The 27,599-nt window shown below is 42.9% G+C and overlaps 1 protein-coding gene across 2 annotated transcripts in view; it reads right to left on the bottom strand.

Moving 5' to 3' along the window:
* SLC12A4 (solute carrier family 12 member 4) overlaps positions 1-27,599 on the bottom strand; it is a 363,765-nt gene that overhangs the window by 129,211 nt on the left and 206,955 nt on the right. For both annotated transcript variants that reach the window (XM_082270400.1, XM_082270401.1), the window contains 2 exons: positions 18,394-18,512; positions 18,056-18,154 (listed from right to left, as the gene is read on the bottom strand). In XM_082270400.1, the coding sequence (XP_082126526.1) occupies positions 18,056-18,154; positions 18,394-18,512 (218 nt within the window). The remainder of the gene's footprint in view (positions 1-18,055; positions 18,155-18,393; positions 18,513-27,599) is intronic.

Genomic DNA, 27,599 nt, shown 5'->3' with positions numbered 1-27,599 from the left:
AAATGGAATAGGCCCATTTTCGGCCGAAAATTTCGGTGGCCGAAATTTCGGTGCATCCCTAATAATGAATATGCATGTATGTTTTTAAATATCATACTTGTATTTCCTATGGCACTGGATCACTTCCTGCTGCCACTTGTACTGCCCCCTAACATCCTCTGCAGTCATTTCTGGCGCTGGTCTTTTTATGTCCAACGATGCAGAGTGTCTTTATTCATAGTGCGCGTGCTCCGAAACGCGTTACGTCATTTCCGGGAAGGCTTGCGGTTCACCACTGCCTCTGCCTGATCCAGCTCCTCCACGGCCTTTCCTATAACCGTCATCACCCGGCTGCGGGCCAGTCGGAAGGCAGACATACAGAACACAGGAAGCAATCTAGGAACTATGGACCAAGGCATTTCCCATGTGAGTTTATATATATATATATCATGTCAAAAAATTTTATGCTACACTTTAGGCACCTGTCTTTCCTTTTTTTTTTTTATATATAAATAAAAAGAGCGACAATTCTGAAAAAAATAATATTTTTTACTTTCTGCTATAACACGTATCCAATAAATAAAAAATTTTAAAAAATCAAATTTTTTCATCAATTTAGGCCAATATGTATTCTGCCACATATTTTTGATAAAAAAAATCCCAATAAGTGTATATTGATTGGTTTGCGCAAAAGTTATCGCGTCTACAAACTAGGGGATAGATTTATGTAATGTATACTTATTTTGATTTTTTTTTACAAGTAATGGCAGCGATTATCGATTTTTAGCGGGACTGCGACATTGCGGCGGAAAGATCGGACACCTGACACTTTTGAGGGTACCAGTGACATTACTACAGTAATCAGTGCTAAAAATATGCAATGTTACTGTGCTAATGACACTGGCAGGGAAGGGGCGAAATACAGGGGCGATCAAAGGGTTAAAATAGTAAAATAAAATAGTAAAAATTTACTTTTTTTCATAAATTTAGGCCAATATGTATTCTGCTACATATTTTTGGTAAAAAAATACCAATAAGTATATATTGATTGGTTTGCACAAAAGTTATAGCGTCTACAAACTTTTATTTTATTTACTAGTAACGGCAGTGATCAGCAACTTATAACAGGACTGCAATATTGCGATGGGCATTCTGACACTGACACTTTTAGGAGAACCAAGGACATTAATACAGTGATCAGTGCTAAAAATAAGCACCGTCACTCTACTAATGACACTGGTTGGGAAATGGATAACATCAGGGGCGCTCAAAGAGTTAACTGTGTGCCTAAAATAGAAGAGAAGCAGCGCCATTCTAAGTGTAGCAATAGCGGTTGTATTGGAGTGTTAAAAAGTATGGATGCGCTCACAAGAGTAGGTAAAAACAGGCATGGTATAGGTTGAGGATCATCTGCTCTATCCCTGGGGGATGCTGTGACCTCCAGATGGTGAAAGCTGCCATGGGTCCGCAGAGCTGGTGGCTGCCAGCGTGATGTCCAGGCTCGGTGGTGCTTGCCGATGCTCGAGAGGACTCGAGGGCGCGGGTGACGTCCCTTTACGGGTACAGGTAAGCAGGAGAAGCGTGCGTTCAGAGCATGCATGCTCCTTCACCAGACTCTGTCCGGAGCCATCTTGGGTAAGGGATATAAGGCTGGCAGGGGTGGGCAGTGGGCGTCAATTACATATAAATCATCAAGGTGCCGATATCGGATATATACATGTATGGCCAGAAAAGACATATATAACCAACAACAAGAATGATAAACCTGTATAAGACAATGAGAATATCTATAGAGAATTATAATGATTAACAATAGTAGTATTGATGAGAGATAGAACTACAGTACGACAGCATAATTACAAAAAAAGAACGCAGTAAAAAAGATATGCCTACCTTGATACCAGTAAAAGTTATTGACTTATAGGTTGTAGTGGCGGATAAAAGGAAAAACAGGATCACTAAGAGTGATGGTGGTGTATAGTAAGACCCATACATACGGGTAACTGTAAATGTGCCTATACATATGAACACAACCATATGCTCACATGCATGACAGCACACATGTAGAGCCGTACACGCATATGCACCTGTATATATGAACAGTATCTCACAAAAATTAGTATACCCCTCACATTTTTTTTTTTTTTACAAACCAGTGAGTTTATTGGACAAAAAAAACAAATAGATGATGAACATCGTTTACAGAAATGAACACAGAAAATCAACAAGTGTCAACTAGGACCATGCATATAAACACAATCAAAACAATGCGCATCATTAGGGCATAACATTTCACATAACGAGCACATAACACACAAAGGAGGAACATCCACCTGCAGGGATCACAACCATTAACAGGGGGTGTCTCAGCTCCCAGTATCCGGACTCTGGACCCACCTATCCCATATCTTGGTGAATTTAGCTGGATTTCCCCTGTTTTTGTACAGAAGTTTATGGTACGGTAGGACATTATTGATCTCAGCCTTCCATGCACCAAATGTGGGCGGGGAATCACGCATCCACCGTCGGGCAATTAACTTCCGGGCTATAAACAGTGTGGTCTGCAGGAGAATAAGTAGGCTTTTGTCAATGTCCTCATCTGGGTATATACCTAGTAGGCATTGTTTGGGGACCAGCTGTACCGGGGAGCCCATTTTGTCATGAAGGAATGTAACAATTTGTTTCCAGTACCCCTGGAGCTGGGGACAACTCCAAAGGAAGTGGAAAAAGGTGCCCACAGCCGTCCGGCACATTGGGCAATTAGGTGACAGCTCAGGGCGGTATCTCTGTAGGCCGATAGGGGTCAGATATGCTCGGTGTAGGATGAACAATTGGGTGAGCCTGTCAGAAAGTCTAGGGGACACAGCTTTGCACGACCCCAGGGCGTCATCCCATTCATCGTCATCTATAATACCTACATCCGCCTCCCAGGGGGTCTTAGCAGCATAGGCAATCACTGTGGAGCAGGGAGTGTGAAGTTCCGCATAGAGGATGGAGATCATGTGTTGGGGGTCGGTACTCTTGAGGAATTCAATCATGGAGGGGGTCTCCAGAGGAGGGAGAGGGGCCGGGAACTGGGCTCTAAATGCATGTCTGATCTGGCAGTAACGGAAGAGCATAGAGGCCGGAAAATCATTGGTGGAACTCAGGTCTATGAACGTGCGCAGAGTCGTCCCTTGCAGTAAGTGTGAAAGAAAGTGAATCCCTTTACTACACCAGAGCTCCGGGTCCGGCACGGACTCGAACTCTGCCAGGGCCGCGTTATGCCACAGGGGAGTATGAGTGTGGAGGGCAGGGTACTGCATCTTAGTCATGACAACCTCCCAGATCCTACTATAATGGTACAGCATAGAGTCGGTCTCGCCCACAATCTCAGAGCCTCGCACCCCCCGAAAGACAACAGTCAGTGGGTCTTCAGTCAATTGGGACCATCTGGGGCACAAGAGCTGTAGAAAGCGGGTCCTATCGGTTTTATCTATATGAAACAGGTGGGATAATTGGGCGGCCAGGTAGTAAAGGTTAAAATCAGGTAGGGCCACCCCGCCCAAGTTGGAGGGGTTTTTAAGTTTACGCCAGGAAAGCTTATGCCTACTCTGGCCCCACACAAAGGCTTTAAGGAGGGATTCCATCTGTTTGAAGAATTTTAAAGGCAGGTATATCGGGGAGTGCCACAAAACAAAGTATTTTTGGGAGCAGAACCATTTTTATGAGATTCACTCTTCCCATGACGTCCAAGGGGAGCTTCGCCCAAATTTGGGTTTTGGCCTTGATCAGGTCATAAAAAGGTTGGACATTGTCCTGGATATAGTCTCGGGGGCGCGACGTGACCAAGACTCCCAAATATTTGATCCTCGATACCCGCTGTAGGGACAAGTGTGAGGGAGGCCGAGGCGGGGAGGGATAATCAAGAGGTAGGATCTGGGACTTGTCCCAGTTCATCTGCAGACCGGAGTACCTGCCAAAGCGTTCTATCAGCGATAAGGTCGTGGTAAGAGAAGTGTCCGAGTCCGCCAGATACAGTAACGTGTCGTCAGCGTACATGCTAAGTTTTTCGGTCAGAGGTCCCATACGCAGTCCATCAATACCAGGGTGATTACGAATAGCGATGGCCAGTGGTTCGGCCGCCAAGGCGTATAGTAAGGGAGATAGCGGGCAGCCTTGTCTCGTCCCCCTGGTAAGCGGGAACGATTCAGAGGTCCTGCTATTCGCCAGGATTTTGGCAACCGGAGCACTGTACATCAAGCGGATCCACTTAATGAACCGTGGGCCAAACCCAAACCTCTCCAGACACGCCCAGAGAAAGCCCCACTCCACAGAGTCAAAAGCTTTGGCCGTGTCCAGTGTCACCACTATCCTACTTCCCGAGTTCTTATGCCGAGCCTGTAAGTTCATATACAGTCTGCGAAGATTAAAAGATGTGTTCTTGCCGGGCATAAAACCTGTCTGGTCCTCATGAATCAGGGACAAGATGACCCGGTTCAAGCGGATTGAGAGCATTTTTGCGAGTATTTTAACGTCTACTTGTAGGAGCGAGATCGGGCGGTATGATTCCGGAAATCGGGGGTCTTTGCCCGGCTTAGGGATTAGCACAATCAGCGCCTCTTTCATGGACGTGGGTAGCCTATCTTCCTCAAAGATGGCATTGAACAACTTCAGTAGCTGCGGCAGGAGAAGCTCAGAAAAATGGGCGTAGAACTCGATGGGAAACCCATCCGTGCCCGGGGACTTGGACCTGGGGAACCTGGACACGGCCTCCGCAATCTCATCCTCCATTATCGGAGCCTCCAACTCAGTCACCTGGTCAGCCATAAGTCTAGGGAACACCACCCCATCTAGTAGCAGGTGCATGTCAGTAAAGTCACTGGGGGCTCGAGATGTATAGAGATCTGCAAAAAAGGAGCGGAACCTGTCAGCCACCACCTTAGGGATAGTCACCAAGTCACCTGTGTCAGTCTGTAGTGAAATAACAACTGGGGGTCTGTCCTCACAGTGTACCAGATATGCTAGTAGTTTCCTGGCCCTCTCTCCATGTTCAAAAATCTTCTGGCGTTGGAAAAACAACTTGTTATTGGCCTGCTCAAACTCAATTTGGGTAACCACCCCCGTCAGTGACCTAAGATGGGAAGCCCTAGCACTGGAAGGGTCTGCTAGAAAAGCAGCCTCCGCCTCCTGAAGATCGGCAACCGCACGGTCGTATGCCGCCGCCGATCTAGATACCCCTCACATTTTTGTAAATATTTTATTACGTCTTTTCATGTGACAACACTGAAGAAATGACACTTTGCTACAATGTAAAGAAGCGAGTGTACAGCTTGTATAACAGGGTAAATTTGCTGTCCCCTCAAAATAACTCAACACAGCCATTAATGTCTAAACCGCTGACAATAAAAGTGAGTACACCCCAAAGCAAAAATGTACAAATTGGGCCCAAACTGTCAATGTTTTGTGTGGCCACCATTATTTTCAAGCACTGCCTTAACCCTCTTGGGCATAGAGTTCACCAGGGCTTCACAGGTTGCCACTGGAGTCCTCTTCCACTCCTCCATGACAACATCACGGAGGTTGGATGTTGGGCATGGTGGATGTTAGAGACCTTGTGCTCCTCCACCTTCCATTTGAGGATGCCCCACAAATGCTAAATTGGGTTTAGGTCTGGAGACATGCTTGGCCAGTCTATCACCTGTACCCTCAGCTTCTTTAGCAAAGCAGTAGTCGTCTTGAAAGTGTGTTTGGGGTCATTATGTTGGAATACTGCCCTGCAGCCCAGTCTCCGAAGGGAGGGGATCATTCTCTGCTTCAGTATGTCACAGAATATGTCGGCATTCATGGTTCCCTCAATGAACTGTAGCTCCCCAGTGCCGACAGCACTCATGCAGCCAAAGACCATGACACTCCCACCACCATGGTTGACTGTAGGCAAAGACAAATTTGTCTTTGTACTCCTCATCTGGTTGCCGTCACACACGCTTGACACCATCTGAACCAAATAAGTTTATCTTGGTCTCATCAGACCACAGGACATAGTTCCAGTAATCCAGCTCCTTAGTCTGCTTGTTTTTAGCAAACTGTTTGCGGGCTTTCTTGTGCATCATCTTTAGAAGAGGCTTCCTTCTAGTATGACAGCCATGCAGACCAATTTGATGCAGTGTGCAGCGTATGGTCTGAGCACTGACAGTCTGACTGCCCACCCCTTCAACCTCTGCAGCAATGCTGGCAGAAATAATACGTCTATTTCCCAAAGACAACCTCTGGACATGACGCTGAGCACTCCACTTCTTTGGTCGACCGTGGAAAGACCTGTTCTGAGTGGAACCTGTTCTGTTAAACCACTGTATGGTCTTGGCCACCGTGCTGCAGCTCAGTTTCAGGGTCTTGGAAATCTTCTTATAGCCCAGGCCAGTGAAGGCGAACCTTGGCGCAGCAGATGTTTTGGAAATACATTTCCCATGATGCTAAACTACACTGCAGGGTGCATTAGCATCTTGGGAAATGTAGTTCCAAAACATCTGGGGTGCCAAGGTTTGCCACCACTGGCCTAGGACATCTTCATGTAGAGCAACAATTCTTTTTTTCGGATCCTCAGAGAGTTTTTTTGCCATGACGTGCCATGTTGAACTTCCAGTGACCAGTATGAGAGAGTGAGAGCGGTAACACCAAATGTAACACACCTGCTCCCCATTCACACCTAAGAACTTCCAGCACTAACGAGTTACATAGTTACATAGTAGGTGAGGTTGAATAAAGACAATAGTCCATCCAGTTCAACCTGTGTAGGTGTGTGTGACTGTAATCATCTAACATAGCCCTTAATCTCCTGATCCTTGAGACACCGGGGAGGGAAAATGGCTAGTTGGGCCCAATTTGGACATATTCACTTAGAGGTGTACTCACTTTTGTTGCCAGCGGTTTAGACCTTATTGGCTGTATGTGGAGTTATTTTGACAGCAAATTTACACTGTTATACAAGCTGTACACTCACTACTTTACATTGTAGCAGAGTGTCATTTATTCAGTGCTGTCAAGTGAAAATATATAAAAAAATAATTTACAAAAATGTGAGCGGTGTACTCCCTTTTGTTAGATACTGTATAAACACACAAAAATGTGCACGTGAACATATACACACATAGCAAGGGGAAGCCATGGAGGCAAAATCCTCCAAATACATGGTTTACGTCCTACCATAGGTTTTTTGTTTTTTATTGGCTGAGCCAGATGGACTTGTGTCTTTTCTCAACCTAAATATGTACGCTGAGGAAATGGTTTGGCGAACATTGGGGGCTTGTGGAGAAGGGCTCAGATAAACAAAGTGTCCCCAGACACTTTACTGAACACCATCAAAAGTCCTCACAGGGCCTACGAGTGTGGGTCTTAGAAGCCATCCCCAAGAATCTCCCTACAGCAGAATGCTACAAGCAACTTTGTGCTAGAGAGAATTACCGGATTTTCACTCTAGACACTATCGCTGGGTGGCCTCTACGAGGACCTTGAAATTAACTTTTTCTATAACCTGGTTCTCCAGGTACACATGGGTTTCATTGTGGAACCATGTTTTTCCCGCCATGGCTTCCCCTTGCTATGTGTGTATATGTTCATGTGCATTTTTTTCGTGTATATAACACACATAAACATGTGCATATGCGTGTACAGCTCTACACATGTGTGCTGTCATGCATGTGAGCATATGGTTGTGTTCATATATATAGGCACATTTACAGTTACCCGTATGTATGGGTCTTACTATACACCACCATCACTTTTACTGATCCTGTTTTTCTTTTTATCCGCCACTACAACCTATAAGTCAATGCCTTTTACTGGTATCAAGGTAGGCATATCTTGTTTACTGAGTTCTTTTTTTGTAATTATGTTATCCTACTGTAGTTCTATCTCATCAGTACTACTATCGTTAATCATTATCATTATAATTCTCTACAGATAATATCACATTGTCTTATATATATATCTGATCTAGATCTTTCACAAAAAAAAAAAAAGATGTTATCTTAATTTTTGATTTATTTTATTTTATACACGATTTTTGGCAAATATTGTGTTTATTACAAATTGTTTGGTATACAGGTATATCATTCTTGTTGTTGGTTATATATGTCCCCTCTGGCCAATCATGTATATATCCAGTATCTGCACCTTGATGATTTATATGTAATTGATGCCCACTGCCACCCCCGCCAGCCTTAAAGCGGAGTTCCACCCAAAAATTAAACTTACCTCCATCTTCATGCCCGGGTCACCTGAAAAACAAATGGATAATCGCATTTTTTTTTTTTTTTTACTTACCTGGTTTAGAAGAAAATATACTTACCTTACTTCCTCTTCCTCCCCTCGGCGGCCACGGCGATTCGTCACTTCCTGGCTTGCAATGATTCCTGGGAGCTGAACGTCATCGCTCCCAGGAATCAATGCGCCTGCACCGGCCCCGACATCAGTTCCAGTGCAGGCACCATCATACCTTGCTAAACAGCTTCTGGGCATGCCCAGAAGCTGTGCAGGGATGACGCTGCGGCACCGGAAGTGACGGCAGGGCCGGTGCAGTACATCGTGGGACCGAAGAAGACGGAAGAGGACACAGAAGAGGATCGCGCTGGCTTCAAGCTGCCCACACCTGAGATGGCAGCGCTGGACAATACTTTTTCAAGGTAAGTATTTCTTCTAAAAGTTAAGTGCAACCCGGGACAGATCAGAGGCTAGCCATTGTGGAATGTACTAACCCTGACTGTCCTGGGGGTATTTTTATTAAAAAAAAAGCTTTCCCAGGGTGGAACTCCGCTTTAAAACCCTTACCCAAGATGGCCCCAAGTAAAGCCTGATGAGGGAGCACGCATGCATACCCGTACCCGGAAGTGATGTCCCCCGCGCCCTCGAGTCCTCTTGAGCAGTGGTCCTCAACCCTGGCCTACTAACAGACCAGGTTTTAAGTATTACCTTGGGGAGATGCAGACTAGAATACTGCAATCACTGAGCATCAAATGATATCGCCTGGGATGTATTTCAGTTATCTTGCAAACCTGGCCTGTTAGTGGGCCCTGTAGGCCAGGGTTGAGGACCACTGCTCCTGAGCACCGGCAAGCCTGGACCATCACGCTGGAAGCCACCAGATTTACGGACCCACGGCAGCAATCACTATCTGGAGGTCACAGCATCCCCCTGGGGATAGAGCAGATGATACTCAACCTATACCATGCCTACTCCTGTGAGTGCATACATACTTTTTAACCCTCCAGTAAACCCGCTATTGCTACACTTAGACGGCACTGCTTCTCTTTTATTTTTATGTTTTAGAGCCTCTCCTTGCTCCAGCTGGCAGCCACCAAGGAAAGCTACCTATCCTTTCTTATTGACTAGTACTCAAACTCATGACTCATTGATTGTACTGTATTGGTCTGTATGGGTCCTCAGCTTGGTCCTGTCTATATACCATTGTTTGTTGTTGTTAACTGTGTGCCTAGCCAGACTTTTTTTATATACTGTGTGAGGTGGTTTTACTAGGGGAAGAGATGGAATTTTTTTCTCTGCTTTGCAGGGACCCAAACTCTATCAGTTCCCCCCTCTTAGAATGGTTATCTGCCTTGTTTACATAGGCAGATCCCAGTTCTGTCTCTCTGCCAGATGATCAGCAGGTGCCGACAGACATTGAGTACCTGGAACCCGCCGATGGGCTTCCACTGTGTGTAACGACAGTGGAAGCGAGCCGCAGGCAGCATGCATGTGTGCCCCCTACCCAGAAGTGTCGGATCACGTGCCAGCACACAGCTGCCACCCTGTAGCAGTAAAACTGCTATAGGGCAGACAGGAAATGGTTAAGGCACAACACCAGTGACTGCCATAGGACATTCCAAAGCCCAACCAGGGCTAATAGATCATCAAATGTACATCACTTACAAAAGATGCCATTTTATGGAGAATATCCGGAACATTAACTGCAAAGGGGCAACTGTTCTGTACACAGATACAGGCTTTACTTGTCAGAGAACAGGAGCAGGAGCTCCCCCCTTCCGAGTCATCCCTGGTCTCTGCCCCCTACCAACCTCTGAGCACCATCTCTTGGTTCCACCCCCTATCCACCTCCCAGTACCACCCCTTTTAGAGAATAAAGAACCAAAGGTCATTGTGTGCTACTACGTAATTTGTATGGAATGTGTTAATAACAAGAAAGACAGTAAAACAATGAGCAACAACAGACCCCACCCCAGCAGAAATAGACCCACCTCCAGTAGCAATAGATCCCTCACACAAAAGACTTCCCCCACAGCAACAATGCCCTTCCTCCTCCCGCAACAAAATAACACCCCAGCAAAAATAGGCTCCCAGCAGCAATAACAGATCCATCAGCATCAAGAATTGACACCTCAGACGATGGCTGATTGGCCGAAACGCGTCAGTTCAGCACGTTGACACGCACATGCTGAATGACCCAGGACCTTTGAATTGTTTTACTGCCTGTATTTTACCTGCTTCCTGTAAGTATGTTTGCAATAAATTCTTGATGCTGATGGAACATACTGCACTATGAGATCTCCTTTGTTCCTCTCGTTGTGAGCTGGTGGATATGTTTGGAGTACTTTATCCCTGGTGATCGTTCCAAGGTGTATTTGGGACTGATTTGCTATTTGGAAGATCCCCTGCCTTCACTTGCTACATGCTTATTTTCTTCTTTCTGGTAAGAAGATTGGGAGATCACATTGAAGTGGTTCCATAGTTTTGGTAAATCAAATAGAAATTGTACAGAGGATGTACAATCAGAGTGCAAAGTGTATGGCCAGCTTTATACCAGTACATAGGAGGAAGTGAATGGTGAAACTCAGCCCTCCGTTCACATTGCGGCACACTTTTTTGGAGTGTTTCTGCTCATCATGCATAGGGCATCCCATTCACTTGAATGGTCTCCCCTACATAGTTACATAGTTAGTGAGGTTGAAAAAAGACACAAGTCCATCCAGTTCAACCCATGATGCGTGTGTGTTTGCTTTTAACCGTACATTGTGTACCCCTGTATGTTGTGGTCTTTAAGGTGTACATCTAATAGTTTTTTGAAACTATCTATGCTCCCCGCTGATACGACTGCTTGTGGAAGAGAATTCCACATCCTTACCGCTCTTACAGTGAAGAACCCCTTACGCACTTTAAGGTTAAACCGCCTTTCCTCAAGTTTTAGTGAGTGGCCACGTGTCTTATTGTATTCCCTTTCTCTGAATAGTTTGTTCCTTATGCTAGGGTCGCCAGTACAGTATTTGTACATTGATATCATATCCCCCCTCAATCGTCTCTTCTCCAGAGAGAATAGGTTCAGTGCTTGTAGTCTTTCCTCGTAGCCGATGTCCTCCATTCCCCTAATTATTTTTGTTGCCCTCCTCTGGACTTTCTCCAGTTCCAGCACATCCTTCCTGCGGACCGGTGCCCAGAACTGGACAGCATACTCCAGATGTGGCCGGACCAGAGTCTTGTAGAGCGGGAGAATAATCTCTTTATTTCTGGAGTGAATCCCCCTTTTTATACATCCCAGTATTCTGTTGGCTTTGCTTGCGGCGGCTTGGCATTGCATGCCACTGCATGTGACAAACGCTCGAAAAGGCTCCAGAACTTGGTTTTAGAGTGAAGCGTGGTGTGTTTTTTTACTGCACTTATTGGTGCATTTGCAACATATTTGTCTCATGGAATACGCACCCCTACTACCTGCAATTGGGGTACCATTATTATTAAATGGCAACGTAAGCGTGATGCATGTTTGTAGGCGCATTTTATAAACACTGCAAAGCGCACATTTTCTGTGCAGTTTGCCATGTGTTCAGAAACACACAGATATGAATGAAGCCTCATTGTTCTTGTGCAAACACAATTATTTCACTTTCAGGCCCAGTTCACACCCAACGTAGTGGGAGCGCACGTTATTATGCTCGTTTTTCCTGCGACATGCATAGGGCAGCTCATTGATTTCAATGGACTGCACTACACTTGGCAAAGGAGCACATGAGACATTTTGGCTTGCCGCAGTTTAAAGTTTTTTAATGCGTTTGATGCTAATTTTTTCACACAGCAACATGTGTTTGCTTCTGCGTTTGGGGTGCCGTTAACAATTAATGCCACCAAAACACAACTAGTTAATTTTCAGGGTCTAAGGGGGCCACACATAACACGATTTGCTTGAACAATTTCTGTACAATCTCCTTTAGATTTAACAAAACTATATAAGATGACACACCTATCTATTCAATTACTCTGTATCCAATCAGGCAGGCCCTTGCACTACATATATGATGGTAGATCTAAATAAGGTTGTGCAATCTGATTGTATAGTGTATGATGAGCTTTACAGACATCCAGGGACACACTTCTGTTTTTCATACTACAGCTCTGCTACACATAGCCTGTTATGTGATTGCTCAGCTCCTGCACACTCCACCAATTGAGTGACTGATGCAGATAGGTAAGGTACAAAATGAGAAAGACCCTGGCTATGTACTCAGTGAGAACTGTGTTCGTTGACATTGATTGTATGTGAGTAAAGAGGTGGGTGGGAGCAATTCCTGGAGGGGGAGGGCAGGTGCAGGGTATGTGATAATGAGGTCAGCTTCTGAACTCCTTCCTGTGTCTTAACAGTTTTCTCAAAATAAGGGAAGGGTAGCAGGAAGTAATGGAAGAGTTTTCTATACAACAAACTTGAGGCTGAGGTAATGCCTGTCCTGGAAGACAGAGAAAGTTTTTTATTTTCTGCAACAGAGGTAAATTCATGGTACAGTATATTGGTACAAAGGGAAGCTGAAATAAAAAAAAATTAAAATAAAAAAAAGGTGAACATCGCCTTTAAAACTGATGATAGTCCGAGGAATTGCGACATTCGAATTAGTTGCAGAAAAGTCTGCCACAGTCATGTAAGGCCTCTTGCTCCATGCTTGAGAATAAGCTAGAATTGCATACAGAGACCAATGGTAAATACTGGTACAGCAGCAGTAAATCTGTTGTACAGGCCTTCTGCGAACAAATTGCCTTCAGCGTTTGCTGTGGCTTCCTTTCGCCTGGTTGCTGCCATAGCTACTGGTCAGGGTATTTCTCTGTAGGGTACTCATGGAGTAGGGTGCAGAGTTTACAGAGTAGGCTTGTCTGAGAAGGAGTAAGCAACAATCTGGGTGCAGACTGTCATGTACAGAGGTCTTCCTTGTAAAAGGGTGGGAGAAAGTGCGACCTGTATCGTGATGTAACATCTGATCCACCTGAGATTAAGCTTAGATTTGAGCACTAAGTTTGTTAAATGAATATATTCCAAACACAGTCCCGGTTTTTACAGTAAAGATCAGAGATACAGGAAGACAGTATCATACTGGTCCACCTCACAGGTTCCTATATAAGGTCCAGACTTTGCATGTCACATTGGGCATACCCCCAGAAGGGTCTTCAGGGTCTGAGTTCCATAGGGATGGACCACAGCCCTGGATCTGTATACCACTCTGCTACTAAGTACATGCGTTGCACAAAGTTCCAAGGTGAGCGTGCATGCAGGATCCAGTGCCCTAAACAGTACAGGTTGTCTCCCCAGCATGGGATCTGGGTACAGTTCCCAAGGTTTTACAGAGGTGAAAATGATCCAAATGTACTGATTTTCTTGTTGTATTAGAAAACAGTGCAGTTGATTAAAGAATCCAAAAGGTACCGTAATAAAGTAGTTAAGCCAAAAGTGATTTCTTGGTAAGGGAACAGAGGTCCATCATCGTCGGACACTAGCATAAAACAGATGATTCAAGAAGTGAGGTGGGTTTATAGGGGGGACGCCCAGGGGGCTAGTCCCCAAAAGTTTGCCGGCGTTCAATCACCTAAAGGTACAAGCCTATATCCCAGGTCGATTAATATTTAGCCTGTGTCCTATACTGTACAATTAAGACAAGTAAGTAAATCCAAACGGTTGGTCATTAACCACTAGATCATTAATTATATTATTGGCCATTTAAACCTTAAAACAGGCATTGGCTCTCATATTGCATACACAAGGCTTTCTATTTTTTTTTTTTTTTCACCTGCATCCAACCCAAGCTGCATGCTGGCAGTCTTTGGAAGTGGGTGCAGGAGAATTGGCTTCACGGACACAGCCACATGTCAAAATTTGACGGTCTTGAACGCAGTCAGTGTGAGTTCAGGGCCACACACTTGCTCCTGTACATTTTGTGTTTGTACATTGTTCTAATGCATGTTATATTCCCTGATTTCCTGCAAACCTTATGAGAGATGCACTTATCCATGTAGATAAACATTTTACTTTTTTTAATCTTGGCTCATACAGGTCCCTCTCAAAAAATTAGCATATTGTGATAAAGTTCATTATTTTCTGTAATGTACTGATAAACATTAGACTTTCATATATTTTAGATTCATTACACACAACTGAAGTAGTGCAAGCCTTTTATTGTTTTAATATTGATGATTTTGGCATACAGCTCATGAAAACCCAAAATTCCTATCTCAAAAAATTAGCATATTTCATCCGACCAATAAAAGAAAAGTGTTTTTAATACAAAAAAAGTCAACCTTCAAATAATTATGTTCAGTTATGCACTCAATACTTGGTCGGGAATCCTTTTGCAGAAATGACTGCTTCAATGCGGCGTGGCATGGAGGCAATCAGCCTGTGGCACTGCTGAGCTGTTATGGAGGCCCAGGATGCATCGATAGCGGCCTTGAGCTCATCCAGAGTGTTGGGTCTTGCGTCTCTCAACTTTCTCTTCACAACATCCCACAGATTCTCTATGGGGTTCAGGTCAGGAGAGTTAGAAGGCCAATTGAGCACAGAAATACCATGGTCAGTAAACCATTTACCAGTGGTTTTGGCACTGTGAGCAGGTGCCAGGTCGTGCTGAAAAGTGAAATCTTCATCTCCATAAAGCGTTTCAGCAGATGGAAGCATGAAGTGCTCCAAAATCTCCTGATAGCTAGCTGCATTGACCCTGCCCTTGATAAAACACAGTGGACCAACACCAGCAGCGGACATGGCACCCCAGACCATCACTGACTGTGGGTACTTGACACTGGACTTCAGGCATTTTGGCATTTCCCTCTCCCCAGTCTTCCTCCAGACTCTGGCACCTTGATTTCCGAATGACATGCAAAATTTGCTTTCATCCGAAAAAAGTGCTTTGGACCACTGAGCAACAGTCCAGTGCTGCTTCTCTGTAGCCCAGGTCAGGCGCTTCTGCCGCTCTTTCTGGTTCAAAAGTGGCTTGACCTGGGGAATGCGACACCTGTAGCCCATTTCCTGCACATGCCTGTACACGGTGGCTCTAGATGTTTCTACTCCAGACTCAGTTCACTGCTTCCGCAGGTCCCCCAAGGTCTGGAATCAGTCCTTCTCCACAATCTTCCTCAGGGTCCGGTCACCTCTTCCTCAGGGTCCGGTCACCTCACCTCTCGTTGTGCAGCGTTTTCTGCCACACTTTTTCCTTCCCAAAGACTTCCCACTGAGGTGCCTTGATACAGCACTCTGGGAACAGCCTATTCATTCAGAAATTTCTTTCTGTGTCTTACCCTCTTGCTTGAGGGTGTCAATGATGGCCTTCTGGACAGCAATCAAGTCGGCAGTCTTACCCATGATTGCGGTTTTGAGTAATGAACCAAGCTGGGAGTTTTTAAAAGCCTCAGGAATCTTTTGCAGGTGTTTATAGTTAATTAGTTGATTCAGATGATTAGGTTAATAGCTCGTTTAGAGAACCTTTTCATGATATGCTAATTTTTTGAGATAGGAATTTTGGGTTTTCATGAGCTGTATGCCAAAATCATCAATATTAAAACAATAAAAGGCTTGCACTACTTCAGTTGTGTGTAATGAATCTAAAATATATGTATAAGTCTAATGTTTATCAGTACATTACAGAAAATAATGAACTGTCAGGGTTATTTGGGGACGTTAAATTTAACAAATAGAAATGAAATGTCATATTTTGATCTACATAGAAATGAAGCAGTAGCATCCATTTTTGTCAGGTTTCTAAAAGGTTAAAATATCCTTTAACAAAAAGTGCCTATGTAGGAAAAGTGGCTATTCAACAGGTTTATCCCAGACAGGCTGTATAAATAAATAGTCTGTTGACTTTCTTTAAGATAAGGTCTAAGACACTATTCCAAGGTAATCTTATCTCTGTTTGGAATCATAAAGCAAGTCAGTATTTTTCTATGCTTAGACCTATGTAAAACTAAAAATTTACAAATATGTTATAATCTTATATGTAACATAATATTAACACTGAAATATGAAATGTATATATTACATAAATATGTAGGAAAGCGTTATATATTATAATTGTTTCATATTTTGCTAAAAAGCTAACGTTCCTGAGTTTGATGAATCATCTCTGTATGTCAAAACAGGCTTCAGTAAACATTTGTAAATTGTAAGTCGTAGAAAGCATCATAAACTTTTCTGGCCTTGCCAGGTGTTTAATTTCGAAGGTCTGGTTGTAAGCTATGGGTCAATATAAAGGTTCGAAGTTTATTTGAAGATAAATAATGCTGTCATACTGAACCTAAGTGCAATGCAATACTGCCATTTTGCTGACTACGGTAATTGAAGTCTTGGGTTAAAAAGTAAAATACAATATATCTAAATAAGATATATTAAATATTAGAATAGTGTTACCAAGATTAATTCTTTATTCAGATACCTGGTGGATTAAATGGACATTTAGTAGATGAAAGCATGGTTACATTTTTGTTGTGTTATAATAGTCTTAAATGGAGAAATCTTTATTTAATTTTAATATACTGGTTGACCAAGAGGTGTCACCCTAGGACATCACCAGTTAATGAATAAGATGTTCCAGCCAATTGGGATCATGTTACTCCCTCTGGGTTTAACTTATGGTAATTTTAATAGTTCTTTGTTCTATACCATATAAAAGCCCAGATGAGAGAGACACATGACACATCACATTTTGCCCAATATACATCACACTTACATACACACTACTAACAGCTATGCACAGACTCATCTACACAGACTTCCTTTCAATACACCATGTATCTGAACCTTTGAGGGACGCCAAACGAAACTCCTCCCTAATTGGCCACCATCTTGGAAAAGCAGCCATCTTAAGGAACCTGGTAACTACTATTCTAAGCTAGCGGCCATAAAATGGTAATTATGCCTTGCTGTTTATTTGATTATTATTCAATATTGTTTATGTACTTCCTTAAATGTTTTACATTTCATATTCAAGGGTAACGAGAGTACAATCCCAGCCGTATAAACCATATGTAGATTTTTCTCTAAAGAGATGATTTTTGTTTTTATAACATTTTTATTAAATATCAGATTAAGCGCATATTGGCGTATTAGTTTCACGTTTTGCATGGCCTATTCTCACTTCATCTGCAGTGAGGTGATTATCAAGTTGTGCATGGCGCAGACAATTGTGGTCTGATTGTATAGTATACATTAAATATGGTTTCTACTACATCTGGGGAAATGGTAATCTTGCCTTCGTTTCACTTTAACTTTGTTTCAGTTTCACTTTCATTATTGAGCTACAAATTACATTGCATTAATTGTTTGAAGTTCGTATTTTTGTGAAGTTATATCTTTTTTGTGTCATCTCAAGTTTGATCGTTTATAGTGATTACATGTCTTGTGAATAAAACTTTTATATATTCCATACTGTAGACTGTTTTCACTAAGATTGGTATATGCTTTTAAAAAGAAATTAATCAATAAAAAGAATTCGCTACATACAGATTTATGGAATAAGTTGAGATTCTCCTTTCACACAGATCTTTGCTTATTATTAACCATAAATAGATACTGTTATAGTCAGAGCAGTATCAACATGCTGACATAATGGAGGCACAGCGAGATATTATTAATTATTATTAATTATTAATTCTGACAGAACTTTATCACAATATGCTAATTTGTTGAGAGGGACCTGTATGTGCTTATAAAAAGGTTTTTGTTAAAAATATATAAAATATAAACCATTGTTGGTATTTCTTATTATGCCTGCTTTGCAGATTTCCCCTAAGGTGGTTACGACAGAACTGATAAAATAGATAAAACTGTATCTCAGGATTAGTTTCTTACCAGTGATAATATTTAAATCTTGGCCTCCAGTGTGGTGTTTTCAAGAGAGTTTGCACAGCACATGCCAAGTTAACGAACAAATAGCACATCAAGAAAAACCTGTTAACAAAACACATATTACTTACTTAAATATCAATACGCATCAATCTAAGTTAACTGCATACATGTAAAATATCAAATAAAATAATAAAATGATCAGTCAATTAAAAGCTGTACAGTGTTATAGCAGTACTTAATATTTCATTTTGAAAGCACTGTTTTAAACTACACATGCTCGCTAATGACATTTGTTTATTAAAAGCTAGAACTGAGTTCAATATAAACATATATAGTCTTACATTGACAAGATAGGTGCTACCATATCCATCGAAGCAATGAGAATCCCCAGCTCTGCAATCAAAGCTGTCACGAGAAGTGCCCAGGTTGGCTCACCATTTGCTTTACCATGGCCAAAGACCTGTAGAATAAAGATTCCCAAACAATAATCAATCTCCTTGGTTTTTGGAACGAGCTGACCAAATCTACATTGATAGAATAAATACTGAAAATTTTTTTATAGCAAGACATAAACAAACCAAAACCATTTGTTTTTTTACTGGTTGAGCCAGATGGACTTGTGGCAAGCCCCCCCCCCCCCCCCATCAGGTGTACATGGATCTGATCGACCAAGGTACTTTAGGCCCTGGATCAACTGGTCAATCAGATCCATGTACACCTGATCAACTTCTCAGGTAGACAAACTTTGGTGCAGAACCTGAGCCCATTTAGTAACATTTGAGAAACCAGGACCACCGGCCGCAACGCCAACCCCACAATGGTAAACAAAGAATGGGTAACCGATTCTTACCAGCAGTCTGCAAGTTCCTTAAAAGGAGGAAGACTCCTCCATCTGTATTATCAAGACTGCTTTTTTCAGCCTCAAAATAGGGGGATCCACCACAGGAGGCAAGGTCTGATTCTTTAGAAGAGCCTCCTCAAAGGGGTAACGTACCGCAAAACACCTTGGAACCACAAAATGTTCCCAATCTTTGTAAATCAGCTTATCAAAGTATGCAGGGTAAGAAAAAGCCTTAACGCACCTAGCCGCCTCGTGTGTACCAAAGGGGATAGGCTCTCCATCGGCCACTACTGTAAAATTCTCAATTTTAAGTGTCTCTCACACGCAAGTAATCAGTGCAGTCACTAGCACTTTCTACTATGCATTACAGAGCCAGAGGACTCAAACTCACTGTCCAAGAAACAGGGGAGGCATCTTCAGGGCCTACAGTGGAAACAGAGCGTGAAGAAGCGGAGCCCAACTCGGGCTAAGGAACGTACAAAGGCGTAGGTGATGGTGGGGGTGCTTCCTGCTCGCCTTCTCACAATGGTGCCTCCACCTGGGAGATGAACGACTCCAGGACTTCCGACAGCACAGAGGACACTAAGGAACCTGACACTTCCATAAGGGGATGCATGCGACCAAGACTTCATAGAGCCCACCCACTCAGGCAAAGCACTGCCAAAAATAACACCACCAAGGAAGAAAGAAGGGGGAAATAAACCCTCCCAGGCCAACTGCAGGAGAGAGGGAGGTACCCCAGGGAGGACTCACTACCACCCACCCATCAGGGGAGCGCTGTGGCTTCCAACATGGATGCCACCAGTGGATGTGGTCAGTGAGCCAGCTGTGGATGCCGCTGTGCTGACCGAGCCTCATAAAGCGTGCCCTCCTGTCCCAGGGACCGCCTCTGTTTCTAGCCTGAAAAGGGGATCACTGGCAAAAGGTCGCTGTGTGGCTAAAAGAAAATGGTTGCCATGCAGCTCCTATACAGGTCAATGGAAAAGTCCACTCCAATATGTCTGCTGGATCACTGAGAAGCACAAGGTGGCCGCAAAGCAGCCTCCTGGACCCCAGGGAAATCCCAACCATGCAGAACCCACAGAGACAATGGAGAAGGCTCCCATCGCATCCAGGGATGCCAGGAAAAGCCGGTCCAAGCACCAGGGACTGGAGGAGAAGGGGATTGAGCGCAGCCAGAGGGGATAGGAGGATATATCAGAGGCCGGGGGGGGGGGGGGGAGACCCCATTGCACTGCACACACCCTAGGGACTACCATCACACCACATCTGGGGAGGGAAGGCAGGGGGCATCTACTTACAGATCCAGTAGAGCCTGCAGGTAAGGTTCCCACAAAAGATTATTTTCTCTGCCAAAGTGGGGGGGCTGTCAGCCAGGGTAACACAAACTCCAGCGCCCGGGTATATGTGTCCCTGTGGATCACTGAACTCGCTGGCCATCCTGGTCCAGCGCATAGCTAAAGGTCTGTGTGTGCTCATTGGTCAGACTGGGGGGACTAGATTATTGGGCCTGTTGCCCAGTCCAGTTGTTCATTGAAGTTTTTTTCCAGGAAAAAATTCCAGGAAAAAAGAAAAAAAGGTTATGAAAGGCCAATAGCAGAGAGGTGTTTTTTGTCAGCTAGGACTGCCTAGGCAGTGCAGTGTTCTTTTTCTGCCTGGTGTCCTACTCTTATGGGTAGCACTATAAAACCTATGGTCAAGAATCAGAAGAGCTGTGATTATAAGAGATAACACTTATTACCATTGTTCAAACGCTCATCTCCTGATCCCTAAAACACAAACTATTTTAACCTCCACAGGGCTGTTGGCAATATACAGTATTACATATCAACAAGATAACATCTTCCACATAAACAGTTAAAACCTGACAGTCTAACGTAATTACTCTTACCCTCCAGCATTTTTATATTACAAAAAACTGTCAGTTGTCTTGCATGCTTATTAAATGGTGGGGTTCAGGCAAATAAACAATATATTCTGTGGGGCAAAAATAAAAAAAAACATTTCAAGTTTTGTGATGATGGGTAATTGTTGCCAACTGGCTGAGTGATTGTTCAAATAGTGGGGGACCTCTACCTCCACCTGGAAAGAGACCCCACCAGATCCAAGACTTGGGGGGGGGGGGGGGACAAACACGTCACCATTTTTCTAGGTAAATATATTTTTAAAGGTGCTATAGACATGAAATTTTCACCACATGTCAGTAACAACCCAAGCAGTCCATGCATACAAAGAAACTCAAACAAATATGTTCCAAAAATAAGTTATGTGTAATAAATTGGAATGACACAGGGAAAAAGTATTGAACACATGAAGAAAGGGTGGTGCAAAAAGGCATGCAAAGCCAAGACACCAGCTGAAATCTATCAGTAATTAGAAAGCAATCTTGCCCCCAGTGCAAATTAACATCAGCTGGTTCAATCTCAACTGATGGTCTATAAAAAGATGTCTCATTACCAAGGTGTCACACAAGAAACATCTCATGATGGGTAAAAGCAAAGAGTTCTCTCAAGACCATCACAACCTTATTGTTGCAAAACGTACTGATGGCATTGGTTACAGAAGGATTTCTAATCTTTGGAATGATTCCCATATGGCAATCACTCACACGCTGCCCGTTCAAATGGCATTAGCCTTTAATGGATCAGGGAAGGAGGAGGAAACACACTTTACTTTCTCACCAACAATAGACTGGAGTTCTGAACTCTGGGTCAGAACTACCTCATGTTAAGGAGGTGTGGCCTATTATGGAAAAAATATAAGGATATCCATGAAAAAATGCCTTCACTGTGTCTAACAGGTTGTGTGGACTGTACAGCTTACAGTCTGATTATGGAAAAAATATTGTGTCTATTTTTGGAAATGTTCTTCCCTAAAAGGCCATATCTATTATCTGGCAGCATTTCACTTTTTTTTAAAAAAAAATCTGATCCTGAGAAACAGCACAGTTCAGTATTGTCAAATAATTCTTTATACTTTAACATGTACATTTTCATGACAGGATTTCGAGGGGGGCTGAGTCACAGAAGTATTATATTTGAATTAAACAGCTGAGGTCGACAATTGATTTGTTATCTTCTGTGTCAAACAGAATTATCATTTGTATTTTATAAGTCTTTCTTTACAGAGTATTTTACAATAAACGTTGCAGCCACAACAGTACAGCCACATCAATCCATTAAAGAGTGTAACACTCACAAAGCATACCTTCAATAATAATGGATCATAGCTGCACCTTCAGCAATGTGGTGTAACCAAGGATGTTACAAAACAAACTACAAAAAAGAAAAAACCTACATAAAGTGTCTTGAAGAAAAATTAATTCCCCTTGAAACTTTTCATCATCATGTTACAACCAAAAATGTAAAGGTATTTTATTAGGATTTTATGTGATAGACCAAACACAACGTGCCACATAATTGTGAACCGAAAGGAAAATTATAAATTTTTTTCAAAATGTTTAACAAATAAACATCTGAAAAATGTGGCGTGTATTTGTATTCAGCCCCCTTTGCTCTGATACCCCTAACTAAAATCTAGTGGAACCAATTGCCTTCAGAAGTCACCTAATTAGTAAACAGAGTCTACCCGTGTGTGTGTCTTTAACTATGCACCTGTTCTGTGAAGCCCTCAGACGTTTGTTAGAGAACTTTATTGAACAAACAGCATTCATGAAGGCCAAGGAACACACCAGACAGGTCAGGAGTAAAGTTGTGGAGAAGTTCAAAGCAGGGTTAGGTTGTAAAAATAATATCCCAAACTTTGAATATCTCACGGAGCGCTGTTCAATCCTTAATCTGAAAATGAAAAGAGTAAGGCACAACTGCAAAACTACCAAGGCATGGGGCCCATGGTAACTCTGGAGGAGCTGCAGAGATCCACAGCTCAAGAATCTGTCCACAGGACAACTATTAGTCGTGCACTCCACAAATCTGGCCTTTATGGAAGAGTGGCAAGAAGAAAGCCATTGTTGAAAGAAAGCCATAAGAAGTCCCGTTTGCAATTTGCGAGAAGCCATGTGTGGGACACAGCAAATGTGGAAGAAAGTGCTCTGGTCAGATGAGACCAAAATTTATCTTTTTGGCATAAAAGCAAAATGCTATGTGTGGCAGAAAACTAACACTGCACCTCACCCTGAACACACCACCCCAACCGTGAAACATGGTGGTGGCAGCATCATGTTATGGTGATGCTGTTCTTCAGAAGGGACAGGGAAGCTGGTCAGAGTTGATGGCAAGATGGATGGAGTGAAATATAGGGCAATCTTAGAAGAAAACCTGTTATTGTCTGCAAAAGACTTGAGACTGAGATGGAGGTTCACCTTTCAGCAGGACAACGGCCCTAAACATACAGGTCCTTCTCAAAAAATTAGCATATTGTGATAAAGTTCATTATTTTCTGTAATGTACTGATAAACATTAGACTTTCATATATTTTAGATTCATTACACACAACTGAAGTAGTGCAAGCCTTTTATTGTTTTAATATTGATGATTTTGGCATACAGCTCATGAAAACCCAAAATTCCTATCTCAAAAAATTAGCATATTTCATCCGACCAATAAAAGAAAAGTGCTTTTAATACAAAAAAAGTCAACCTTCAAAAAATTATGCTCAGTTATGCACTCAATACTTGGTAGGGAATCCTTTTGCAGAAATGACTGCTTCAATGCGGCGTGGCATGGAGGCAATCAGCCTGTGGCACTGCTGAGGTGTTATGGAGGCCCAGGATGCTTCGATAGCGGCCTTGAGCTCATCCAGAGTGTTGGGTCTTGCGTCTCTCAACTTTCTCTTCACAACATCCCATAGATTCTCTATGGGGTTCAGGTCAGGAGAGTTGGCAGGCCAACTGAGCACAGTAATACCATGGTCAGTAAACCATTTACCAGTGGTTTTGGCACTGTGAGCAGGTGCCAGGTCGTGCTGAAAAATTAAATCTTTATTTTCATAAAGCTTTTCAGCAGATGGAAGCATGAAGTGCTCCAAAATCTCCTGATAGCTAGCTGCATTGACCCTGCCCTTGATAAAACACAGTGGACCAACACCAGTAGCTGACTGAAGCTGACTGTGGGTACTTGACACTGGACTTCAGGCATTTTGGCATTTCCCTCTCCCCAGTCTTCCTCCAGGCTCTGGCACCTTGATTTCCGAATGACATGCAAAATTTGCTTTCATCCGAAAAAAGTACTTTGGACCACTGAGCAACAGTCCAGTGCTGCTTCTCTGTAGCCCAGGTCAGGCGCTTCTGCCGCTCTTTCTGGTTCAAAAGTGGCTTGACCTGGGAAATGCGGCACCTGTAGCCCATTTCCTGCACACGCCTGTACACGGTGGCTCTAGATGTTTCTACTCCAGACTCAGTCCACTGCTTCCGAAAGGTCCCCCAAGGTCTGGAATCGGTCCTTCTCCACAATCTTCCTCAGGGTCCGGTCACCTCTTCTCGTTGTGCAGCGTTTTTTGCCACACTTTTTCCTTCCCACAGACTTCCCACTGAGGTGCCTTGATACAGCACTCTGGGAACAGCCCATTCGTTCAGAAATGTCTTTCTGTGTCTTACCCTCTTGCTTCAGGGTGTCAATGATGGCCTTCTGGACAGCAGTCAGGTCGGCAGTCTTACCCATGATTGCAGTTTTGAGTAATGAACCAGGCTGGGAGTTTTTAAAAGCCTCAGGAATCTTTTGCAGGTGTTTAGAGTTAATTAGTTGATTCAGATGATTAGGTTAATGGCTCGTTTAGAGAACCTTTTCATGATATGCTAATTTTTTGAGATAGGAATTTTGGGTTTTCATGAGCTGTATGCCAAAATCATCAATATTAAAACAATAAAAGGCTTGCACTACTTCAGTTGTGTGTAATGAATCTAAAATATATGAAAGTCTAATGTTTATCAGTACATTACAGAAAATAATGAACTTTATCACAATAAGCTAATTTTTTGAGAGGGACCTGTACAGCCGGAGCTACAATGGAATGGTTTATATTAAAGCATATACATGTGTTAGAATAGCCCAGTCAAAGTCCAGACCTAAATCCAATTGAGAATCTGTGACAAGACTTGAAATTTGCTGTTCACAGATACTCTCCATCCAATCCGACAAAGCTTGAGTATGTGGTAAGATACTGCATAGTGTTTTTCAAAAAGTTTTTTAGCATTTACTAAATATGCAACTAAAACAGAGCATGAGTTATTTTATTTAGTCATGTGTTATTTTAGCAGTGAAAGCCTGCAGTAAGTTTCCACCGGAATTGGCTGGCGTCCTTGCCACAGGCTGTCACTAGCTGGCTGTTAAGGATGCCAGCGGTTGCCCGCTCCTTAACAACCATAACAGTTACTGGTTAAGGATGCTGGCGGCCGCCTGCTCCTTAACAACCAGTAACTGTCATGTTTGTTAAAGAGCGGGCAGCCGTTGGCATCCTTAACAACCAGCTGACAGCCTGTGCCTGTGAGTGATCCGCTGCTGGCAATAAAAAGAAAAAATTGGAGTGGGGTTCCCCTAGTCCATACCAGACCCAGGGTCTAAAAGAAATTTTGAGGGAACCCCCCACGCCAAATTTTGAGGGAAACCCCCATGCCAAAAAATGCAATGGGGTCCTCCCAAAATCCATACCAGATCTTTATCTGAGCATGCAGCCTGGCAGGTCAGGAAAGGGATGGGACGAGGGCACATCCCCCCTCCTGAACCATACCAGGCCACGTCCTCAACATGGGGGGGGGGGTGCTTGGGGCAGCGGGGCTTCTTCCCCACAAGCCTGGCTGGTGGCTGTGGAGATATGTGGGTGGGGGGGCTTATCGGAATCTAGGAGTCCCCCATTAACAAGGGGCCACCCTAGATCCCGCCCCCACCTACCCATTTACCAAAAATGTGTAGTGTAAAAAAAAAAAAAAAAAACATGTCCCCTGTGTTTCTATGGATATTTAGGTGATTTTATAGCAAATGTATTTTGTTAAATATATTGCATGGTTAGACTTTTAAGCCCATGTGCTGTTTTAAGAATCTAAAACTCCCCCTAGTGATATGTAAATGAGGCACTCAAACTAGTTTAAGTCAGGTTACAGGATATGAGGTAGAGGAGCTTAGGGGAGGAGATTAAGTTTTGAAACAAGCATGTGGTAACAAAGGAGAGTTGAGTTTTTTGAAGACAGAGACAAGACGTGTTATAAGCTTGAGGACTTTGGAGAAGTTTTGCGTTAATAAGTCTACTTAGTGTATACATATTGTACATGCTTATTTTGCTAGAAAGTAATTGGCTTGTGCATGTTGTAGGCATATTGTGTTTTGTGCAGTTGTCTGTGCAGCTTTTCTGTTTAGTGAAGAGTTGATACATTAGAGGTCTAAACTTTCTTGGCTTGTACCACAAGAACCTTACTTAAATAGACACAAAGAAAAATATCCCCTTGAGAGGTCATCAGCACAGCATGCCCCTGGTTGATAATGTTACAACGGGGTGGGGACTTTTTATTTTTTTTTTTAATATAAACATTTTTTTACACTGCACATTTTGTTTGTGTGAATAAGTAGGGGTACTCATTCCCATAGGAGGGGGGCAGGATCTGGGGGCCCTGTTAAAGGGGGATTCCAGATTAAAATAAGCCTCCTTGCCACAGACCCCCACAACCACCGGCCAGGGTTGTGGGGAAGAGACCCTTGTCCCCATCAGCATGTTGAGGACATGTGGCCTTGTATGGTTCAGGAGAGGGAGGGGGGCGCTCGTTCGTCCCCTCCCTTTCCTGACCTGCCAAGCTGCATGTTTGGATAAGGATCTGGTATGGATTTTGGAGGGGACCCAAGGCCATTTTTTTAAATACTGCTTTATGCAGTAATTACCAAACGGTAAATACCGCATACAGCAGCAGTGAATTGACATTTTCAAGATTGCTTGAGAACACCTAAATAATGCATCTAATCTGTTTTTACTTTTGTTTTTTGTTTCCTTTTCTCTCCCCCACCCTACTATTTGCTGGGTGTGTTTATTGTCCACTGTTCCCTAGCACACAGACACTTTGTGTGTTGAACCTGGAATGATCTATGATTTTATCTCAGAATTTCATCTTGATGTCGGGCAAGTGTCAATTTTTGCTGGTTTCGTGGTCTTTAATGCAGCTGGTTTATGTGTCTCCCTAACTGAAACTCATTCTTTTTACAGTTCATATGTCAGGTATTTTTGGTATTTTCAGTTTATGTTTTTCTTTTGTGTCTACAATTTATTTAGATACTTTTTACCTCTGTTTCATCCTCCCTCCCCTCCTTTTTTTTTTTTGTGGTTTTCCTATTTTTGATAGACAATACCTGTTGTGATATGCTATGTGTGTATCTATCTATGTATATGTTTTTTTGTGTATATACATACTTTTTTTTCTATTTTTAGTTAACAGGTATTTGTGAAATTATTGTGGACAAACAAATAGTTCAGAAGAAGTGGGTCAGATGTGCTGCGAAACATGTCGACAACAGTTTTCCGGATTTCCATTAATAACACAATATTATGTGTGTTCAATCTTCCTATTAGGGCGTTTTTTGGCCCTTTGGTGTAATGTATATTGTATCGATCTTTGTAATAATAAAAATTACTATGTATATATTTTTTTAATATACTTTGTAGTTTGCACTTATTTGGGAGTCATCATTTAAAGGCCCATTTCTTGACCAAACCTCTTTCTGGTCCCTCTCTCCTGGTGAGATTTTGGTTAATATTGGGGTTTTTATATTT

The sequence above is a fragment of the Pelophylax lessonae genome (genome assembly GCF_965119305.1).
Source record: "Pelophylax lessonae genome assembly, chromosome: 10".
Taxonomy (NCBI): Eukaryota; Metazoa; Chordata; class Amphibia; order Anura; family Ranidae; genus Pelophylax; species Pelophylax lessonae.
The sequence above is the reverse complement of the archived record's forward strand: the minus strand, read 5'-3'. Positions and strand labels throughout refer to the sequence as shown.